The sequence below is a fragment of the Mugil cephalus genome, chromosome 16 (genome assembly GCF_022458985.1).
Source record: "Mugil cephalus isolate CIBA_MC_2020 chromosome 16, CIBA_Mcephalus_1.1, whole genome shotgun sequence".
Taxonomy (NCBI): domain Eukaryota; kingdom Metazoa; phylum Chordata; class Actinopteri; order Mugiliformes; family Mugilidae; genus Mugil; species Mugil cephalus.
In genome coordinates, this window is record NC_061785.1 from 7,438,913 (window position 1) to 7,460,504 (window position 21,592).

At 44.1% G+C, this 21,592-nt stretch overlaps 1 protein-coding gene across 3 annotated transcripts in view; it reads right to left on the reverse strand.

The window, feature by feature from the left end:
* Nucleotides 1–77: 77 nt before the first annotated feature.
* LOC125022172 (C-terminal-binding protein 2) overlaps nt 78–21,592 on the reverse strand; it is a 102,051-nt gene continuing 80,536 nt past the window's right edge. For 2 of the 3 annotated variants that reach the window (XM_047608560.1, XM_047608557.1), the window contains 8 exons: nt 18,472–18,626; nt 13,765–13,909; nt 11,844–12,050; nt 7,821–8,035; nt 6,380–6,510; nt 4,990–5,117; nt 4,104–4,221; nt 78–1,929 (listed from right to left, as the gene is read on the reverse strand). In XM_047608560.1, the coding sequence (XP_047464516.1) occupies nt 1,749–1,929; nt 4,104–4,221; nt 4,990–5,117; nt 6,380–6,510; nt 7,821–8,035; nt 11,844–12,050; nt 13,765–13,909; nt 18,472–18,626 (1,280 nt within the window). In that variant the 3' untranslated portion in view covers nt 78–1,748. Of the gene's footprint in view, nt 1,930–3,773; nt 3,849–4,103; nt 4,222–4,989; nt 5,118–6,379; nt 6,511–7,820; nt 8,036–11,843; nt 12,051–13,764; nt 13,910–18,471; nt 18,627–21,592 lie in introns of all 3 variants that reach the window. The other variant, XM_047608559.1, reaches the window with a different exon arrangement.

A 21,592-nucleotide genomic window follows, 5' to 3' on the forward strand; every position in this document is an offset into this window, starting at 1 on the left:
AAGGCGTCTCAACATCAAAACAAAACTACATACACAAAAAAAAGTATCAAAATCAAGCAGTCAGAAGAGACGACTGGTTCTCAGAATCGTATCTTTTTATTTGAACTGCACTGAATGCTAAATGTTCACCTTGTACAAGAAACAAATACAAATACTCACACTAAAAACAAAAACATACTGCTGGCTGCCTCTTCTGCTATTGTCGGGACACTAAGTAGGAGTTTCAGCTATTGCTCTTACAGAGTACAGGACGCCCCCAAAGAACCTGGCCTTCAATAGAACAAAGAAAATATAAGAAGGAGAGAAAAGAGAGAGAGAAGAGAGAGGGGGGGTCGGGGAGGTTGGATCACATAGGACTATGGTTATAGGAACATTTAACTAGGCAATACAAATCTAACAGGACTCTTCAAAACTCTTTTAAACACCAAAAAACGTGGGATGCGCCTCGTATATAAAAATACCACGACGGAGAAGAGGATGGAGGAGAGAAAATATTCAGACTAACCGGATTATTAGTCTTAACTTTTTTTTCCTCAAAGACAAAAATAATAATAATAATAATAATAATAATAATTATCTGGGGGGAAAAAACGATAAAATCGGCAAAAAAGTGTTTTTCCTGAGTCATTAAGAAAATAAGTTTGCTTTAACCCTTTCCTGTCTCGAGTGGGGAAAATGTGCTCAAAGAAGGGAGGAATCTACGCCGCTCTCTGTCCCGAATGAGACACAAAATAAAACAACTGATTTTTTTTTGTTTTTAATGATCACGTTGAGAATGTTTTCATCTTCAGGCTCTTCAGTCACACGTCACTCTACAATAACTCTAACAAAAACACTGTTTTCAGAAGCTATCAGCGAACGTTATCAGGTGAATGTTTTTTTTAGTTTAGTGTTGCTGCCAAAACTCGCTGGTCTCCGGATGCAGGGTCCTCACGCTGTGCAGAAGCGCCATCTAGTGGTGGAGGTCTGCCGTAGCCGTCGACGCCAGGAAAGGGCTAAAACCCACTATTATAACTGATGAGCAATCTTTTTTTCCTTTAATTTGATGAATGATAAATATATATAAGTCAATAATCCACTTTGAGTCATTCACACTGACGATAGAAAGGAAAAAACAAAAAATAATAATTCTCTTCGGAAGCATAATGAGGGGCCTAAACAACACACACTTGTTACATAAGGGGGGAGGCGGAGGAGGAGGAAGAGGAAGAGGAAGAGGAGGAAGAGGTGGGATGGGGAATAAGGTCCAGTAGCACACGATGCCAAAGGTTTTTCTCTCGTTCGTTCCGTTGGTGCGTTGAGATGTGGGCCTACATTTCCCATGAGCTCTGAGGTGTACGGGGTTTTGAGGGGTTAGGGGAGTAAGGGGGGGGGGGACGGGACAGAGTCTCATCGGGTAACCCCCGGAGCACTAAAAACACTGGACTCTTGTGTCCACAATCATAGGCATGTCCCAAAGAAGAAAAACTAAACCAAAAACCAAAAAAAAAAAAAAAAAAAAAAACATCATCAAAGAGTAAAGTCGGTACTGAACCCAGAGAGACAGAGTAAAAACTAAAACGTTAAAAGTACAAATTCCCCCGGAACACTTCTTTTGTTCCCAGTTGCTGGCTGATTTAACAGGCAGCCCGCTTGTGTTGTTTCACTGTCTCTTGGTCCCAGTTGGTCGGTTGCTTTTGTGATTGGTTGCTTCTTCTGAGGGGTCAGCGGGTCGGATCAGAGCTCTGCCGTCTGTGTCCCCTCTGCTGCTATTGCTCGGTGAGGTGCTCTCTGGTCTCGCCGTGTTTGGAGGGCTGGTTGGGCGACGGGGCCTGGGACGGGTGTGTACCAGAGGGCAGGGTGTGGGCGATGGGCACCCCACCGGGCACCATGCCCTCTAACGCCCCCGGGATGCCACCCGGAGCCACTCCAACTACACCCGGCGGGTATCTGGGAACGAACAAGGCCACGAGTTAGCGTCAGCGACGAACAGAGAGTAGCACGCTCACCGTGGACACCGTGGAATATTATAGACTGTACTACTGCCTCTTTTCCACCCCAGGAACTTTTTCAGGAACCTGTTTAAGCTGCATTCAAACCTTTACACGTTCCTTTGGTTTGTTTAAGAACTACTAGTTTTAATTTTTTGAACTAAAATTGACTGACTACTACTGCCCCCTTTTCTATGCCAGGAACTTTTTCAGGAACCTGTTTAATCTGTATTCAGCCCTTTAAAAGTTCCTGCTCTACTTTCTATTAGTTTGATTTGTTTAAGAACTACCCAGTTTGACTTTTTGACCTCAATACTGCTTAAAAGATATAAATAAATAAACTGGTAAAAGAACTATAAACGTAGTCCACATTTAAAACATTGTAGAAGAATTTGCTGAACAGATCTCTATTTACTACAACTACCCTTTTTTTTTTCCAAGCCAGGAACTTTTTCAGGAACCTGTTAAAAAGTTCCTGCTCTAATTATACTACTGGGCTTGACTTTTTGATTCTCAATACTGCTAAAAAACAAAGCAAAAAACAGTACTGTCCTTTTTTCTACAGCCAGAACTTCAGGAAACTGTTTAAGCTGCATTCAACCATTTAAAAGTTACTGCTCTACTTTCTTCTACTTCTACTATTTGTTTTAGAACTTCTAGGTTTTTACCTCAATACTGCTAAAAAAAAAAACAGCTAAAAGAAATGTAATGCTCACATCTACATAAACTTTTGACGTAAAAAATGCTAATTTTTTTATTATATACAAAAAAAAAGATAAAAGAAACGTAATGCCCAAACATAGACCACTTTTTGATTTAAAATTCTGCTAAGAGTTGAGGTCGAAATTTAATCTTTTATTATATTCCACAAAAAAAAAAAAACAGGTAAAAGAAACTAAATGCTCAACTTTATACCGCTTTTCTGAAAAAACCTGTTTTTTTATTATATACAAAAAAAAAAAACAGATAAAAGAAACATAATCCTGGAACGCAGACTAACCTACATTCCCTTTTTTTCACGCCTTGAACTTTTTCCTGTTCCTGCTCCACTTTCTACTACTTTGATTTGTTAAAGAACTACTGGGGTTGACATTTTGACCTAAAATGGTAGCGGAAATAATTTTCTTTATTTTATATATATATATATGTATATAAGAATTGTGGAAGTATTCGCTAAAGGTACTACTACTGCCACTTTTTCCACACCGGGAACTTGTTCAGGAACCTCTTTAAAAGTTCCTGCTCTCCTTTCTACTACTTTGATTTGTTGAAGAACTACCAGGTTTGACGCATAAAATTCTCAATACTGCTAAAAATAACGAAAGGAAACATAATGGAACTTCTTAAGCTACATTCAACACTTTAAAAGTTAGTTATTTATTTTTAGATCTGTAAAATATAGAAATGCAAAAACACAACTTTCAGTTCCTGATTTAGTTCCTTTTGAAGGAAAAGAGACATTTTATTACAATTAAAAAAATAATTAAAAGTTGGAAAAATCACACTAAAACCCATCAGACTAGAGAAGGGAACAGGACGCTGAAGCTCAGAAACATTCAACCTGAGCGAAACCCATTAGAAGGAGAAACCACGAAGCTTGAAACGGCTTCATGTCATGCTTACGGGGACACATCCATCTACTCTGTGTTCAGTCAAACAGGTGAGTGCTGGAGGAAGAGGAGGAGGAGGAGGGGGGTATTATAGAAGTTGGGGGAGGAAGGGGGGCACACATCAGGAGGTGAGCTCAGGTGAGAAGGTCTTATCCAGGACCTCCAGCCAGAGGCCCCGGATGGTCGTATTTACCTGCTTCTGATCTAGGCATTAATTTTGTCTTGGGGGACGCCGGTTGTTACGGCCGGAAGAGTTTGGTTCAGTTGGCTGCGTGGAAGAAGCACATGGAGGCGGACATGCTGAGATCAAGAAGGGCCCAGAATGGGGACAGAGTGGACAGAGTTTTTTTTTCAAGTACGTCTAAAGAGGAGGGTTAGTGAAGGGACGGGGCCCTAGATCTATGGCAGAGTGGTGAGTTCATTGATTCAGTGAAACAAACAAACAAAATGTATCATCTTGATTTTTTTTTCCAAAGCAGACGAACGTATCAATAAAAGCTAAACACACTGATATCAGCTGTACCTGTAGGCGGCTCCGTTGAGCTCGGGGTGAACGCCCGGTTGATCCATGACCGCCCACGGTGCCGTGGTGACGAAGAACTCCTTGTTGACGCAGTTTCGTAGGCTGTCGGGGATGCGGCCTGTCGCGTGAACCGCACACACGTTCAGAGTTAAAAGCGGGAAAAACATCACGCAGGACGCAGCTCGTTACAGGACGACGACACAATGTTAACAACGCATCAGGCTCAGACACACAAATTAAGATCTTTCGACCTTTAATGTGTCACGTTTTTATGATAATTGTGTTCTGTTGATGTGATCTGATGTTGTCCTTTTCCACTGTGTCTCTGACGTCTGCTGCGAAATTAATTTCCTTCGGGATATCAATAAATCTGAACTAAATTACAATAATTCTATATATAACTTAATAAATAGGCTAAATTATTAAAATAATTCTGTTTATTTTACTACTATGATAATCTGTAATTTATTGTTATTTTCAAACTGGCACATTGTTGCTCAACGTGCCAACTTTATATCTGAAAGTAGCAAACTGTGAGCAAAAAATATTTATATATATATATAAAAAAACTCTGCAACGCGACATCAAATGAGCAAACTGCAAGAAGACTCGAAGGTTTTGCCAGATTTGAGAAATAAATGATTTGTACAAGAGGCTGACAAACACGTCAGGCTCGGATACACAAATTAAGATCTTTTGACAATCTGGATGTTCCCTGAGAGGACAGCTTTCCCCTGGGAGCTGCAGTGACGCTGTTGAGAGGATTTAATAAAAGGCTGCAGAGGGGCTGCTGAAGTGGAAACGCGACGTGGCACAGACTGAAGTGGACGGTCGAAGCGGTGGAGGAAGAAGAAGGGGATTCGAGGGAGAAAGCGTGAGCGCGTACCGGTGATGGCTCTTCGGATCTCGGTGGCCGCCGCCTCCCTCATCTCCAGGGAGGCCTGCTCGCTGTACCAGGCTGTGTGTGGCGTGCAGATCAGGTTGGGAGCATCTTTCAGAGGGCCCTGAGCAAAACTACGACACAGAAGAAAAAATAAATAAATAAAAATACAGAGAATACAAACCGATCAGCCACAATATTATGACCACTGACAGGCACAAGGGAGACCTACGTAATATTAGGAAGGTGGTCATAATGTAACGGCTGACTCTATTTATTGTCTAGATACTCGACAATAGTTCATAGATTTTTTCTTGTTTTTTTAAACTTGTAAACTTTTTGGAAACGTTTTGCATGATCACTGAGGAAACACGACCAACGGGATTAAATGTCAGATCCTGTTATTCGCAAATGCCACCACCTTCTTCCTGCTGCTCCAATATTTCCCTTCTCTGTGTCTCTTTCCTGTCATGCAGACACAAAAAAAAACAAAAAACAAAACAAAAAAACTCCCCAGCTCTCCTTTCCTTTCCTCTAACCCTCGCCCGGTTCGGTGCAGCTGAACCTGAACCGGTGTGACCGGTGTCGCGTTGGCTTAGCGGAGACTCATCGAATTCAGATTCAACAGCCACCGGTCAGGCCTACGAAAACTACCCTCATGTTAATGTGTATTTAAAGAAATTTAAAATCGTGGGGGAAATTTTAAGAAAATATATAAAAAAAAAAAGTCTAATCAACCAAAGATTTTGCGATAAATCTGAACTGCACTAAAACACAATAATTCTGTATGCAACTTAATAAATAGGCTAAATTAATTAATTAAAAAATAATGGATTTATCTAGCTTCTGTGATAAAATCAAATTTATAATTGTTATCGATTCGGCATTGATAAAAACTGTAAATGTTTACAGGGAAGGAAAAGGGAGGGAGACTAGTAAAAAAAATATATTAAATAATAAGAGATCAAATGAGCAAAATGTAAGAAGAGTTGAAGGTTTTGCTGGATTTTACAAATAAAGGAACTAAAACAAAAGTGATGAAAGTGCTAAAGCGTGTACAGTCAGGTTCATAAATTCGCATCTTTCTGGCTCTACACACCACCGCAATGGATATGAAATTAAACTAAAGTGATTTAAAAAGGTTTAATTTGAGGCTAATAGGAATTATTCACACTTTTTTTTTTAACTCTTTCACAGAGGAGTCATTCTGCTTGCATCTCTTCACACTCATCCACCTGTAACTTTTATTTAATTCCTCCATCGGTGGGAAAAAAAGCCAGACGCATAAACTCCATTACCTGCAGGGTGCTGAAAAAGCTTTTTAGAGGATGCGTCTTTAACTTATCAGGACTCGTATCTGCCTAAGACACTCATTTCTGGGCGGGATTTCACCGACCTGAAAGGCTCAGTCTCGTGTACATCCAGGGCAGCTCCGCGTATCCTGCCCTCCTTCAGCGCCTGGGCCAGAGCCTTCTCGTCCACCAGGCCTCCCCGCGCGGTGTTGACCAGGAACGCACCCTGACGCATCTGGACACACGTCAGCGCAGAAAAACAGAGATTAGCGGGCGGGAAAAACGCGTGCGGCTCAGTCAAAATGAATCTGTTTTGATCGAGGAGAGGCTCAATCAGCGCCGGGTGTCTGCACCTGAGGGTTTAAAGACGTATTACACAAACCGAGGACGGGAAATAAACGCGACGCCTTTGTCGCACCTGACGGCTGAAAGGAGAAAAATAACAGATGTGGGACAGGGAGACAAATCTTCACCCAAAACCCGAGAGATGAGATGAAGGATGAGGGATGGAGTCGCAACAAGAGAAAGCGCCAGCGCCCCGCTTTGCTGCTTTTTGGTGGTTATTAAAAAAAAAAAAAAAAAAGGCACAACAAAAAGTGGAAGAGGGAGGAAGAGGGGAAAAAAATGAATATGCTCAGAAGAAAGTAATCCCTTAATCTTGACAAAAGCTGAAATCCAGGGCCATGAAAAGCCTTTACGCTGGCAGGCAGTCTTTTATTAGGCCTTGGCGGTTTTGACACAGAAAAAAAAAAAAAACACAAACATGCACGCACAAACGCACACGTTTCCACTTTAGGAGCAGCCAAAATTTTTAGGGGTGAGGAAAGAGAGAAAAGCGGCATGAGAGGCAGCTGAGAATCTTTGGAAAAGAGTTAACTAGGTTACGCTGCTTCCCTACGCCCACTCCTCTTTATCTCCTCGCGTAGTTTAAGTGCGAGAGTGGGAGGGGAGGGGGAGGGGAGGGGGGAGAGACGCTTCTGCAGAGCAGTGCAGTCCCGCTGCCTCCCTGCAGGTGTCGCCCCAGGCAGCGCCTCCGAGTGCATTTATTGACTCGGTGAACCGGGCTTTCCCCCCCTCCCCCTCCCCCTCCCCGCCGCTCAGATCCCCCCCAGCGCCCCCACCCCGCCAAAAACCCCCGCCCCCGCCCCTGCTGTGCAGCCTAGTCGATATATTTGCTGTAGCCGTGGGCTGGCGCTAATTGCATTTGACAGAGCAAAGGAATGAATTTGTGTCCGGCTTTGGCGGAGCTTAAGATAAAGAGCAGGGAACGTGGAGACGGGAAGGGTGCTGCTGCCGTTTCCATTTTTTTCTTCTTCTTTTTTAACCCCCCCTTACTCTTTCTTTCAACCAACTCTAATGCTCTTTAGGACGGGCTCCAGGGCTGACAGAGTAATAATACACCAGCAGCTCTGCTTGTCTACCTGTTAGATAGCGCTGCATTAAGCACAGGTCAGGTCACAGCTGCTCAATGGGATGTTCAGCTCTGTCTGGATGACGTGTGTGTATGTGTGTGTGTGCGCCCGTTTTTTTTTTTTTCCAGCGTACCTGTTTGATGGTGAAGTCGTTGATGAGGTGGTGGTTGTGTTCGTTCAGGTTGCAGTGCAGGGAGACGCAGTCGCTCTGGTAGAGCAGGTCCTGCAGGGTGTAGACGCGCTGGACGCCCAGCGAGCGCTCCAGGCCGTCCTGCAGGTAAGGGTCGTAGAAGATGACGTTGAAGCCGAACACCTTGGCGCGCACTGCGACCGCCTGGCCTGAACGACCTGAAACACAAACAGCAGAAGATGTTTATCCATGAGCTGAGAGGATGCATTTCTATCTTGTACATATACTCAGTTGGCAGTATCATCTAGAGAAGGGGGGGGGTTCTCAATCTGCACCCAATGTCAGAATTTAATCTGAATTAAATCAGGATTTAGTACGAACTCGGCCGGGTGGAAGGGGGACGCAGACAGGATCTATAACCTGTAAACTGAATCTAAGGACAGTGGAAGTAGCTTTAAATGCTCTGGAAATCTGTAATGCAATTCTCGAGTGCAGTGCTTCTTCCTATTACATGAACTTTACAAGGAAATAATAAAATCATTTTGAAAAGCTGCAAGAACAAAAGATATCAAAAAAACTGCCTTTTTGCACAACTGGTGCACAGACCCTTCAAAATAAATAAATTAATACAGCATCAGTTCAATGTTGCATCTGTAGATGAACTGCAAATTAGTCAGTTAATCTATACTACGACATTTATCTTTAAAGCTCCAGTGCAGAGCGTTTGTCTCCCCCTTCTGGCGATAGCAGTAATTACACAGTCATTGTTGACACAAGCAAGCAGCGACAATTTAAGGTGTTGTCTCGTCGTTCTCGTCTTCCAACACTCTCCTACAAAACATAACAAAAAAACTACACCAGCCTGTAATCAGCCTAATCTGTATTTGTTCTTCTTGTTGGTTTTCATTTTTGACTCTAATCCTTCTCCTGAATGCAGAGTTTTTTTTTTATGTGGAGCATTAGCCACATTTCTTGAAGGCTTTTGAGGCTTTAGTTAATTCTTTTCGAGCGCAGTAGACGGTGAATTCACAGAACCTTGGTTACATTTATAACCCTCGGTTCTGCTCCACAGGTGTTTTGGGTAGTGGGTTGAGGGGAGGGGCCTCTGTGGAGCATCCCACAGATACTTGATCAGTTTGGGATATACACCAATATATTGATCCAGTGACTGGGCTTGAACCTCATGAGATATATAAATTGTGTTTTGATAAGGAGATAGTAAAAAAAAAAAGTGCAGCTCTCCAGTGGAGGCTGTGAGACGGTGAATCAGACACTGGACCTGCAGTACATCAGCCTCTCCCTCTGTCTCTCGCTGCCATTTGTTGTGTAGGATGCTGCAGAGTCTCCCGTCCACTGGCTGGAGACAGTAATGGAGAGCTGGATGCTGTAGCTCGTGAAAAGGATCGATAAGGCGCTTTACACTCTCAAGGTCCTCTCTTTGTGATGGAGCATCATGTCCCGCTCTCAGGCTCCACGGCTGAGGAGAGTCATCCCTCCTGTTTTTTCTCCTTCGGTGTCAGCCAGTGACAGACGGCAGGATAAAGACTCACTTACAGCTCTGTAAGAACAGATCACTTTTCACCTGCAGCTAAAGTATTATTAATCTACTTAATAATCTGTCCATTGCTTCATTTCCAATACTTCCCAGAGTTGCAGTCTGACGTCAAGCCGAGCACAGACATGAACCTGTTGCATTCAGCTGCGGGTTGAAAGAGCGACACCGACGCCGCCGGCAAAGGGGAATTAGTTTTTTTTTCCAGCAGGTTTGAAACACACCAGGTCGTCTCGAGGGGCTGCAGTGCAAGTCCGATTTACCGGACCCTCCGGGGAAGGGTGTCGAAATTGGGATCGGTGCTTCCGGACGTTAGTTTAAATGCTGGGAACTCTGGCGCTACGTGGAAGGGAAACGGCATCTGTTTGATCTCCAGGTGTTTACAATAAAATCTACAGGTGGTTCAAATATCTCTGGTTTTGTTGCTGTCAGATTACACAGATCAGCCACAACATTAAAGCCTCTTACAACAGGACAATTCAATGTCCTGCTGGAAAAATTTTGGACCTGGCATTGGTATGGAATGCCATTTCCAATTTCATCTGGCTAGAGCCGAGCAGAATTTAAATCATCTTTATATCAGGTTTGTGTTTATTTGTAAGCGTATCTTTAGAATTAGAAAACATTTATTTGTCTCACAATGGAGAAACTGCAGTTATGTATGCAACAGAATACATAGGGGCAGAAAAATAACAAGAATAAAGAGTAGACTGTGTAAAAGATAAATAGTAAGATAAAAAATAGAATAGAATAAACAATATAAGTATAAGTATTGGCATATATATACAAAAAAGCACTGAATTGTGAATTTTCATGGGCTACTTTTGATATTTGGATTCTGTCTGGATCTGGATGTCAAACCCATTATTTGCGAATAATTTGCTAATTAGCCTGTTACAGACAGCCCGTTGCTTATCATTCCTGATATCTGTGTGGTGCTGATGGACGGCTCCGTGAATGACTGATTGGGCCGTGAACATTTTTGAGACGTAAAAGTGCACCCTGATTTGGAAAAGGTTGGGAACCACTGCCCTAGATGCCAAACTGATCAAGTATCTGTGGGATGATCCTCCCCTCAACCATTAGGACTCGGATCTGCTAGATCGGTGTATCCAACTTATGTTTAGTTTACTTTGTTGGTGCAAACATGGATTAACTGAGCTGTAATATCAATAGTCTTTGTGTTCATCAGCAGGTCTCTAAGTTTGTGCGTGGGTTTTTTCATCAGAGCTTATTCTCGCCGACACCAACGGCGTGAAACGAAGTCAATCACTTCGTCTCGGGGCTGAGGGGAACGGCGCTAATTATCGGCGGATTTGCCGCGGTTATCGTCCTCCCTCATATGCGCCATCATTTGATCCATTGTTAATGTCAAATCATTGATTGTAGGTGCTCGTAGATTGCTTTTCCTTGATGAGCGTGTTCCCGAATCCCAAATCAATTTTGAGGAGATCAAGTATGGAAGCAGGAGAGCTGCGGATGTCAGCTGTAGTTTTGACTCATCTGCGAGTGATAATTACCGTGTTACGTGTAAAAAAAAGGGAAGAGGAGGCTGATGCTTGAGGTCCTCCTCTTACACCAGAGCCAGAGGTTGTTTTTTTTTTTAAGTGTATTTGCCGCCAGCTGAGCAGTGCAGCTGGCTGTATGTGCACAGTTCTGCAAACAAACACCAGGAGGCCTTCGCTCTCCCACAGCCTCCCACTGACAATGGACATTGTTTTGGAGACGGCATGAGCCAGAAAGACGATGGGGGAGGGAGGAGTGGGTGAGAAAAGAGAGAGATTGAGGGAGACGTCTTCCCTGCCAGGGCCTGCTGTTCAGGCACAGTAAGTCCAGGCAGCTGTCTGGGACCTGTAGGAGGGAGGAGGTAATGTGTTTGTGTATATGTGTATATATATGTGTGTGTGTGTGTGTGTGTGTGTGTGAGGGGGGGAGTGTATGTGGACACAGAGATAAGGTGGCACTTTGGAAAGGCTTGTGAGAAGAAGGAGCATCTGTCAGCCCAGTGATGTTGAGACAGGGCAGGATGACGCACAAACACACACAATCAGCGGTAAACCAGGTGCACGGAGAGAGTCGAGTCCGCCATGAGGCCTGATTATGGCAGGGCAAGACGTCGAGGGACCGCGGCGAGGGAGGAGCAGAGGAGTCGAAAAACAGAAGAGGGGAGAATAACAGAGATATAATGGTGAGCATTAGAGCGGCGGGATGAGGGAACAGCGTGGCAGAGAAAAGGAAGTCAGCCCGGAGGGAGGCGAAACAGACAACCTTGAGATAATCTGCGGGACGGGCAGAGGGAGGAAAAAAAAATAACCTTATCAGAGCAGGAAAACAGAAGGCACACGGAGCGGTGAGAGGATATGAAAACACGGAGGGGGAGGGAGGAGGGGGAGGGAGGGAGAAAACACAGAAAACAAGAAGGCAGACCTTAAAAAAAAAAAAGAAAAAAAGTAATGAAACGAAGCGACATTTACCAAAACCGATGAGGCCCAGCGTTTCGCCGCGGATGCGGGCGGCGCCGGACGCCACCTCCCGGATCTGCTCCACGCTCTGGACCCGCGTGCCCTCCCGGAGAGCCTGGTAGAGCCAGGTGTTTCGTCGGTAGAGGTTGAGGACGTGGCACAGGGTGGAGTCCGCCGTCTCCTCCACAGCCGCCGAAGGGATGTTGCACACGGCGATGCCTGCATGCAGAGGAGGAGGAGGAGGAGAACGGCTGAATATGAAGGAACGAATCTAGACATTCAGTTGCAAGTGAAATATGGCTCAGATTTAAGGCAGCTACAGATATTATTGTCTACTAATTTACTGTATGTACAACTACTCTAATTACAGTTTGCATCCTTATCATCACATTAGGGTGGGAAAAAATATCGATATGACAATATATATCGCGATACTTTTTCTTACGATACAATATCGACTAAAAATGTCTTGTTTCCGCACCTCCAACATTTGTTCTGTACAAATGCACTAAATTGGAAATTGATCATCTGAATTAATATTGTTTTTGACTCAATTTCTGCAATGAATTATCACTGTGATCTGAGTTACATATATACACTGTGTATTTTAAGCTGCACTTAAAATTTCTCAGTGAACTATGTAGATTATTGCAATATATCACAATATCATAATATCGCAATAATGTATCGTGACTCAAGTATCGCGATACGTATCGTGACGTCCTTGCCAACACCCACCTCTGCATCATATCATCACCCAACAATAGTGGAGCTAACGTGTTAATTGTTATGTAAATGCGTCATAAAGGAGCTTTTGAACACCGTCACAATCGAGGGATGTTCATGTCTTGAGGCAATTTAAACCCCTGATCTTTTGATGTTGCCTCTTGCCTCTCCTCCAACAACACTGTCTTTACTTTTTATATTTTTATTTACTGCTCTTGGACACTTCTCGTCTGCCCTCTCTTTCCTCTAATGTCCTCATCCCACTCTGTATCTCCGAGCAGCAGCAGCAGCAGCAGCAGCCACAGCAGCACAGTCGTCTCTGGACAAGCAAAAAATAGCCCGAGTCTGCTCGATCAATGGCCCCTTTTCTTCTCCCGGAGAACAGCCGTCATATCAGCGCCGCCTTCTCCAGGCACGATAGCTTTTGACTCCCGCGTTGCGAGGCAGAGCTCTGCCTTCAGCGAGTGGGCGGCAGTTAGACACAGTATCTCGTATTGGCAGGGAAATGGCAGCTTTGTCAACTGTAAGGGCTGTTTGAGCCACCAGCCTGCTGATAGAAAGAAGCCTGGGTGGAGGTTCAGAGAGGAGACCTAACTCTTCTCTTCCTCGCGCGTCTTTGAACATCCTGCCGCTCAGTGTGGGAGATGTCCACAGTCACTCCGACGATTTAAACTCGAACAGCCTCCGATAAATCCATACAGTAAAAGCAAGGAACCAGCGAACACACACGGAAACAAACACAGATTTTTTCTAACACGTTCTGCAACATGAAGAAAACACAAGAACTTGAAGGGTAGCATCGCAATATTTTGACAGTATTATATGGGTACACAGGTGGCAGTTAAACACTGTGTATATAGATTAGACTAGATTTCTATATATGTATTATATAATTTGTATGTTTTTCTATTAGAATTACTAAACCAGTTGTGTTAGTACTCCACTAGATGGAGCTGTTAAGTTTCTTTCTGGTGAACGTGAGGCAATCAAACTGCTTCAAATGAGATGAAAAGAGGGAAAACTTGACAGCATTAGATCAAATTGATGTTTTTTTTCTCTTTGAGAGCATAAAAAATTAAAATATCGTACACATCTTCTCACTGAATTGAATGAGAAAGTGTGTTCAAACTTTTGATTAAGCAGTGTAAGAATCATTCCTCCAAACTGAACATTAATGTATTAACATTAACGTCTTCTCAGTTCGTACCCAGCTCTCCGGCAGCCTTGATGTCGATGTTGTCGTAGCCGCTGCCGATGCGGATGATGATGCGTAGGGCTTTAAATTTTTCCAGGTCCTCTCTGGTCAGGGTGATGGTGTGGTACATCATGGCTCCCACAGCCTCGTTCAGCACCTGCAGACACACAAGCATTCACCAAATTTAACGTGATTATCACTAAGGGAGGAAGTGCGAGACAGCTTCTCATTCATTCATTCCTTTTGCCGATCCTTCTGTGCATTCATTCATTCATTGGTTCATTTATTAGGGGTCGTACAATGTATGGCTATAGGAGTTCATAAGAACCCATGACAATCACAAGATCACATTCCTCTCCGACGACTCATGAACATCACATGTCTGGCATGACTTCGGACACTTACGAAAGCATTTAAGATTTCACAGTTTTGAGGACCTCGCATCACATGGTCACCAGCAGCGCTGACACACTGCCCGATTTACGGACCTGCGCTGGAAGTGGAAACAAGTCTTCGTATTGTCTTGCAGCGGCGGCTGCGGATCTGCACAGTCATCACAATTGCACTCAGCCCCCGAGGGTGTTTATAGACAAAGGATCCGGCCAATTGACTGGACATGGAGGTCAAGGAAAGAACAATGGCAGGACTAACTATAAACCTCGGGTCAAAGAAATATGGAGTTGAATGCAGGTAATTAAAATAATCCTGATTGGCTGGAAGAGGAATAAAAGCGTATAACAAAAGACACAATAATCTTGGATGGATAAAAATTTAAATCATACTGCATGACTACTTTGTATTTCCTGACTGTAAACAGTTTTTTTTATTTTCCTTCATATTTATTCTACAAAAGTCACCCACTGCAGTCTGTTGTGGATCCTGAAAAAGGCATCTTTTCAGCGCATAAATATCTTGTCATTCCTGTCAAGGCGTCCAGAGTTGAAGGATAAATATATAATTTTAACTTGTCGTAGTATGGAGGCCACAAACTGCCAAAAAAAAACACAAATGCAAGGTGCTTGTGGAAACAAAATTTTTGCTACATCTCAAACTTAATGCAGACAGTTTTAATGGACCCTCCAGTCAGATTTGGAAAAATAAGAACATGGACTACATGGGTTCATTCATGTTAAATCAAGACAGAGCAAGACGTAGTTCATGAGTTAAATTGTCTTTGTATGGAAGCCAAGGGTCTAATATCTCATAATAAACAATGAATATTTTCTAAATCATAACTGCAATTAATTCATCAGTAAAAAGTTTATCAGTACTTCCAGACATGAACTGTTTTGAGATAGTTTTCTCCTTTTTTGTGTGAAACAAACAAAACAAAAATGGGCTTCTGTGTGAATTTTTTTTTATTGAAGCCCACAAAGAAACAAAATCCTCTAAGTCATTTTACTGAGCACTTTCTCTCAGAATAACTGACTTAATCAGTTCAAGATTTTTCAAGGATTTCTCCTTTTTGGAATACTAACTTTTTAGAAAGTAAGTTTTACTTTTTCTTCAGGCACTTATAAAGGCATCGGTACAGGACAAAAATCCATTTGGGTGTGAAAAAGTACTGAAGTGAATCAGTCTGAATTGTGTCACCTCAGGGGCACCATCACAGTGAAACACTGTCCATTTAGCATGGACAAGGTGACCTGGCCTGTGATTCAGTCCGATGTGGATCTAAACTATTCCCCCTCAGTATCAGCCACTGTCAGTGCCTGAATAACAGCTCCAGCCAAACTGCATTAGCTTTCCTGTGATTAGTAGATTAGCTCTGAATTTCCATACCGCTTTTATTAGCGCCGTGTCCGGGACAGGCCTCGCAGATACTAGTTCAAGGTTAAAAAGCTCCCTGCACACGAGCGTGCACGGCCGACCAAACCGCACACACGCACGCACACACACACACACACAAAGTGTCTTAATCTGCACTGAGAATTAAGTTTTAATGTTGTTTTTGAGCAGGAGAAGGCGTCTTGTTTTGTGTGTTGGGAAATTCACCCTTGAATGTAGTCGATTTTAATGGAAACTCTGACTTAGTCTAACCCCCCGCCACACACACACACACACACACACACACACACACACACACACACACACACACACACACACCTCCACTATAACCAAAGCTTTGCTGCTTTCAGCCTCTATCTTTTCTCATGATGTCTGGACTTTCCTGATGAGGAAGCAAGGCCTCGACAAAGTGCAATAGAGAGTTTTTAAAGAAGTTTTTATTTGCCGATACACATTTGCTCACACTGTATAGCATGTGTGCGCTTGTGGCTTCCCCGGGAGGGATCTTTCTGGCTATGAAGTCATCCCACTGGTAACCGGGGTGGATGCGCTGGGCATGAGAGCTGGTTGTAGCTATCAGAGCCCTGACGTTTCCCACCTGGCTTGATCGTTGCGTTGTTCAGTCTGGTGCTTTTCAGATATACTGAGGGTTGAGGACATCTTGATGCGGAACAGAAAAAGCACACAATCGCACTATATAATGTGGAGCGCACTGCACAGAGAAAGCTGCGACCTCTTACGACTCCACCTTTTAAACCCACTTCAGCAGTGAAGCAGAGATGTGAAAAGGGAGAAGACAGTTTTTTTTTTAAAAAAAACAACTTTGCGTTAATGAGGCCAACATAGCAAGGTAGAGCTGAAAGAAATAAAGACAGCAGTACACTTGAAAATGGACATTTTGAGAAATTAGCTTATGGCTTTCGGCAGTTAGCAGCGACAAGAAACCACTGAAGGTTAATGAAATTTGAGAAATTGTAGTTACAATAGGAAAAAAACTATAACACTAAAAAATGTGCTGTGAACTAGATATATTCAGGTTGAAAAAATCACAACTTTGAGGAGACGCGATGATTCAAAGAGAGAGTTCCCAAGGCATTTACAGCACAGAGCTAAGCTATGCTAAGCTATGCTAACTGGCTGTTAGCATATTTACTGTGGAGACATGAGTGACATGCTAATCTCCACAACTAACATGAAAAAGTGGCAAAATAACATTAAAAAAAAGAGTATGGAGGCCACAAAATGCCAAAAAACGCAAACGCAAGGTGCTTCTGTTAACAAAATTTCCCCTACATCTCAAACTCAATATGGGGCAAAGTTCCCAAGACATTTTCCACACGAATCTAAGCTATGCTAAGCTATGCTAACCGACTGTTTGCATATTTACCATGGAGACATGAGTTTTAAAAAATAATAAAAAGCATACACATTTCACTCGCTAATGAATATATTATTATTATTTATTTTAATTTGTTTTTACTATTTTTCTTTTTAGTAGTGGTTTTCAAGTTTTTCTATATGTTTTTTTTATTTTTTTATTTTTAATGTTCAACAGAGCTACTGTGACCAAGCTGTTTCCCTTGTGGATCAATAAACTCTAAATGTGAACCTAATAAACAAGAATTTAACAGACGCTTTTCACGATTGCCAAACCTTCGCTGGTACCGGTTCTGCTTCTATCCAATTATAGCATTTATAATTATAGGTTTGGTTTTACTGGTTGCACAAAGCGATACTTATAAAGAAGCGCCGCACCAGCACATTACATCAACGGTCATGACTCGCAGCCCGAAGCTCAACGCCGCTATTGGATGAGCGGTGTAATAGGCCAATATTGACTCGGTGCCATGTGGGCTACCGTCCAACTTTTACAAGCCACATGTGACTAGGAGGTGCTGTCACAAAGACGGGGGGATCATCGACCCCGGATGATGATGATGCTGGTGAAGCACAGGTGCTGCATGCAGGATTCGGTCTCGCTGAAGTGGCGCTGTAACTCGATCTTGATCAGCATTTCCCCGTGTGTTTTATCAGGTCCCTATCACCTGATAAATAAGGGATTACCGACTAGAAGGCCAGGCCCCTGTCGTTTTCCGCCCTTGGCCGGTCTTCCCTGTAGGTTTCTATATTGTCTGCTGTGTATGTATGTGTATATATATATATATATATATATATATATATATAAATAAATATATGGAGGATTGTGGCAGCTGCTATCTGGCCCAACAACATCATGCAGAGTTATCAACGCTGCATCTATGCAGCAGAAAGGAGAGATTGGACATTTTCAATCTATACCGCCCCTCTGGGTATCTAGACTGCAAGTTATTACTGTGAACTGCTGAATATGCTGGTGAGGTGAACATTACAATCATGTTGTTCCTGATAAGGCAGTGTTAAAACAAACAAAAAGCTGCCCGCTTCCCCGCTTCTCCTCACCGCCCAGGGTCTTTGATTGAACTGATCTCTATGCAAATGCTTCTTTTTTAATATGTCCCATTTTCATAAAAACAGCGAGGGAGAATATGTAGCGGCTTTCACTCTGTCTGCAGATAGAGAAATAGCACTCGGGCGATACCCATCTCCGCGGCCATATATTGTCTCGCAGCCACGGCGCTGCATAAAAAGCAATAAAGAGCCTCTACAAGCCAATGTAATTACACCGCATCCCAGCCATACAAGACTTTCTATTAGAACAATGGCACTGATATAGGCATCGCGCTCTGTACCACAAAGTGACATTAAATTATAATGAAGCCACTATATTTTAACCAGCAAGTGTGTGTGCGGTGGCCAATACCGAGCACTTCACATATCAGCACCGTGATGGAAGAAGAAAAGAGGCAGACGTGAGTGAGCGACTGGTTCAATTTCTTTGTCAACTTTTGCTCTGCTGTTGTGAGTGAGCGCGTCATTCGCCTCCACCCTTACCTTCTCGTGGATCTCCTGCGTGGACTGGGCGTCGCAGAAGGCGACGGTCGCCAAGTCTTTCAGGATGGGCATCTCCACGGTGCAGTCGCGCCCGTCCAACAGCGCCACCAGGGGGCGCGGGTGCATGGGCCCGTTCATGATTTGGGGCCGAATACCTGGAGAGAGAAGAGAAATAGGAGGGAGGATTATTTTGGGGACAAGTTTTTTTATTTCCGCAGATCGAAGCTTGTCAAGAGACTGCAAATTAAGATGGATGAAAAGTGAAGCCAAAGCAAGCAGAGCTCCCCCTGGTGACTGGCTGCAGTATAGGTCATAAGCTCCACCCCCTCCATGTTATTGGGTGGGACTTGCACTGAACTAAAATATAATTTATGTAATTTTACCCCAAGGACAGTTTCTCTCATTTTAGGTAGTTAATATAAGGCTGATGCACGTTCAAGAGTAAATTTGTCCGATAAGTTTTGTTTTAGTTAGTTATTTGACGCTGCAGGAACAGTATGTGACATAATGGCAATTACCAGTTGCCATGCCAACCGCTCTTTAAAGGACCATAAGAGTAGAAGATATCTATATATCTATATATATATCTACATACACTTTCACCACTGCTGCTAAAAACAATATATATTTTATGATTTTTGTTTCATTAGCATTTTAACTTTAACTTTAGTTATATATAATATTATAAAGTATTTTTGAAGCTCTCCAACACAGTACAATGATAATAAAGGCCATTCTATTCTATCTAATAGAAACATTACAGTGGGGCAATGCAAGGGATTTAGGGTGTAGTGTTCATATATATATACATGTCTGTGGGAAAAATACATTGGTGTTGATTTTCTTATTTTTATGTGTGGTGGGATGGTAATTTATGTTCATCCCAAAACAAACTGCAGGGCATCTACACCTCTATGTTTGTGAGAAAGAAAAAATGCTGTTCTACGAGTCACCCTTTCTTTTCTAGTTGCTTTCATGCCATGGTAAAAATGAGTGATGCTAAAGAGTATCACACAATAAAATGACACCTAACCTAAACACATGTATATAGACAAGTGCGCCGCTTTGTACTGTAAACCTACCCACTCTGCAGACTGCAAACACTCACACTTCAAGTCAAACATTTAGCATAACAATCACCAAAGTTGCATTCTGCTGCCAGCTGGATTCACTTCATTGCCTTGCTTATGTGTGTGTGCACGAGAGCTGATTAGAATATAGCAGGAAGTGGGGCTTCTCCACACTAACAAGCGTTGCTCGATAAATCAATGCACCTACTCGAGACTGGATTAGACTTCAGACTCACTTACAGGAATCCTGTGTGTCACATGCCTCCCCCCTGCATCACAGATGGAAACGTACACATGAATGAGAGCGGATGAGAGGAAACGACTGTACGCTGTTTGCACGCACACGCGCCCTTGATCACGCAAAGATGAACATACACTCGCGCGACAGCTGCGCGCTCTTTGCTTGCGTCATGTGTCAGTTCAAAGCGGAGGATTCGACGTGGCTCCGCGTGGAACAGAGGGAGGGGAGCCGTACCCTCAGAGACGAGCTCCGCCGCTCTGCCCTGCCTCAAAAGAGCAGCGCGTCGCTGAGACGCCTTGAAACGCAGAACGCCGCGAGGCCTGTAACAAACCCACAGCCAACTCACATCTGCACTCCGGCGCGCTCGACGAAGTGCGCGCGGCACTTTCGGGTTCTGTCTCCTCTCCCCTTCACTTAAAGTGAAGAGAGGCGGGGAAGAGACGAGCCTCCCCGGTGGGTCGACCTTCTCACACATCCCCGCTGAAGAAGACGCGTTGCGCCGAGAAGACAGGCAATTACCAGCCCTGCTTCATACAATGTTAACAAGTGAGGGGCATCAATATTCATGCCGCTACAGAGAGCGGTTTCTGAAAACTGGGCGGACGGACCTGAAAAACGAAGACAACTGCTCCCCGCTGACTACCAGCAACAGAAAACGCTGCACGGGTCACGATCTCTCGCTCACGGTTTGCGGCTACGGGATGCGTGCGAGCCGACGGAAGAGGGCCAAGAGTCGATCCGGACGAGGCCCGCGACGGGAAGGCCCCCCGCCGACGCCGATTTCATGACATCACCTCCCTTATCTTTAGCCGTCGAGATCTGTATCTGGACGCTTACGTGCGACCTGTGCTCTCGGAGCCGAAGATTATAATGACGTCAGGGCCGTCAGGCCGCGATAAGGCTGGCGGAGGAAAAAGGGAAAGGAGAGCGGAGGTGGAGCGGGGCTAATTAGGGACAGGCTCTTTGGGATTACGGCAGAAGAGGAGGCTGATTAGGGCTGATGGAGGTGAGATTAGGCGATGTAAGTTTGAGAGTGGTGCGCGGCGTGGCAGGCAGGTAAAACAAACAGGAGGGGGAAAAAAACAAAAGACAGAGAAATTAAAATGTGAAACGAGCACGCATAAAAACTAGACTAAACACTGCCTGTTAGCCCCAAAGAGCTCCTTGGAGACGCGTCTGAGGAGGAGAAGAAGAGGAGGAAGAAAGGAGGGAGAGAGAGAGAGAGAGCGAATAAACGACAGGAGGGACTTTAGAGGAAGCTCAGCTGGTAGACAGAAAGTGAGCAGTCCAGTAGTGCAGACTCTCGGGGCTGGGGGGGCCGCGGCGGAGGTGTCGTCTCCCCGCGCTTTCCGCCTGTTGTCATGGTGATCACTTAACAGGCTTCGGCTGCCAGTTTTAATGCACTTTATTATTGGCGCCGCTGGCATCCGAGCCCAACAGTCGAGGTCGGATGCGCAAACATTTTCTCTCCTGACACACTAGACAGAATCACCCCCCCCCAGCCCCACCCCCACATCTCCACCACCACCATTGTTTCTACTCATCTCATACCCTGTTCCAGACAGGTGACATGACAGTGGGAAAAAGGTGAGGCGTGGCAACCTCGGCTGTCTGCGGCGCATGTGTGAGTGACAGCCTGTTGAATATTAAATATTACTGTCGGGGGTGTGTGTGGTGGAGGTGGTGGGGGGAGAGGAGGGGGGGGGTTGGGCACCAGTGGCTGACACCAATACATCAAACTGGCGAGAGCGCGGATGTATCGGGAACAGTGCACACATGCAGGCAGAATCATTAGCTGGTCAACTGGTTG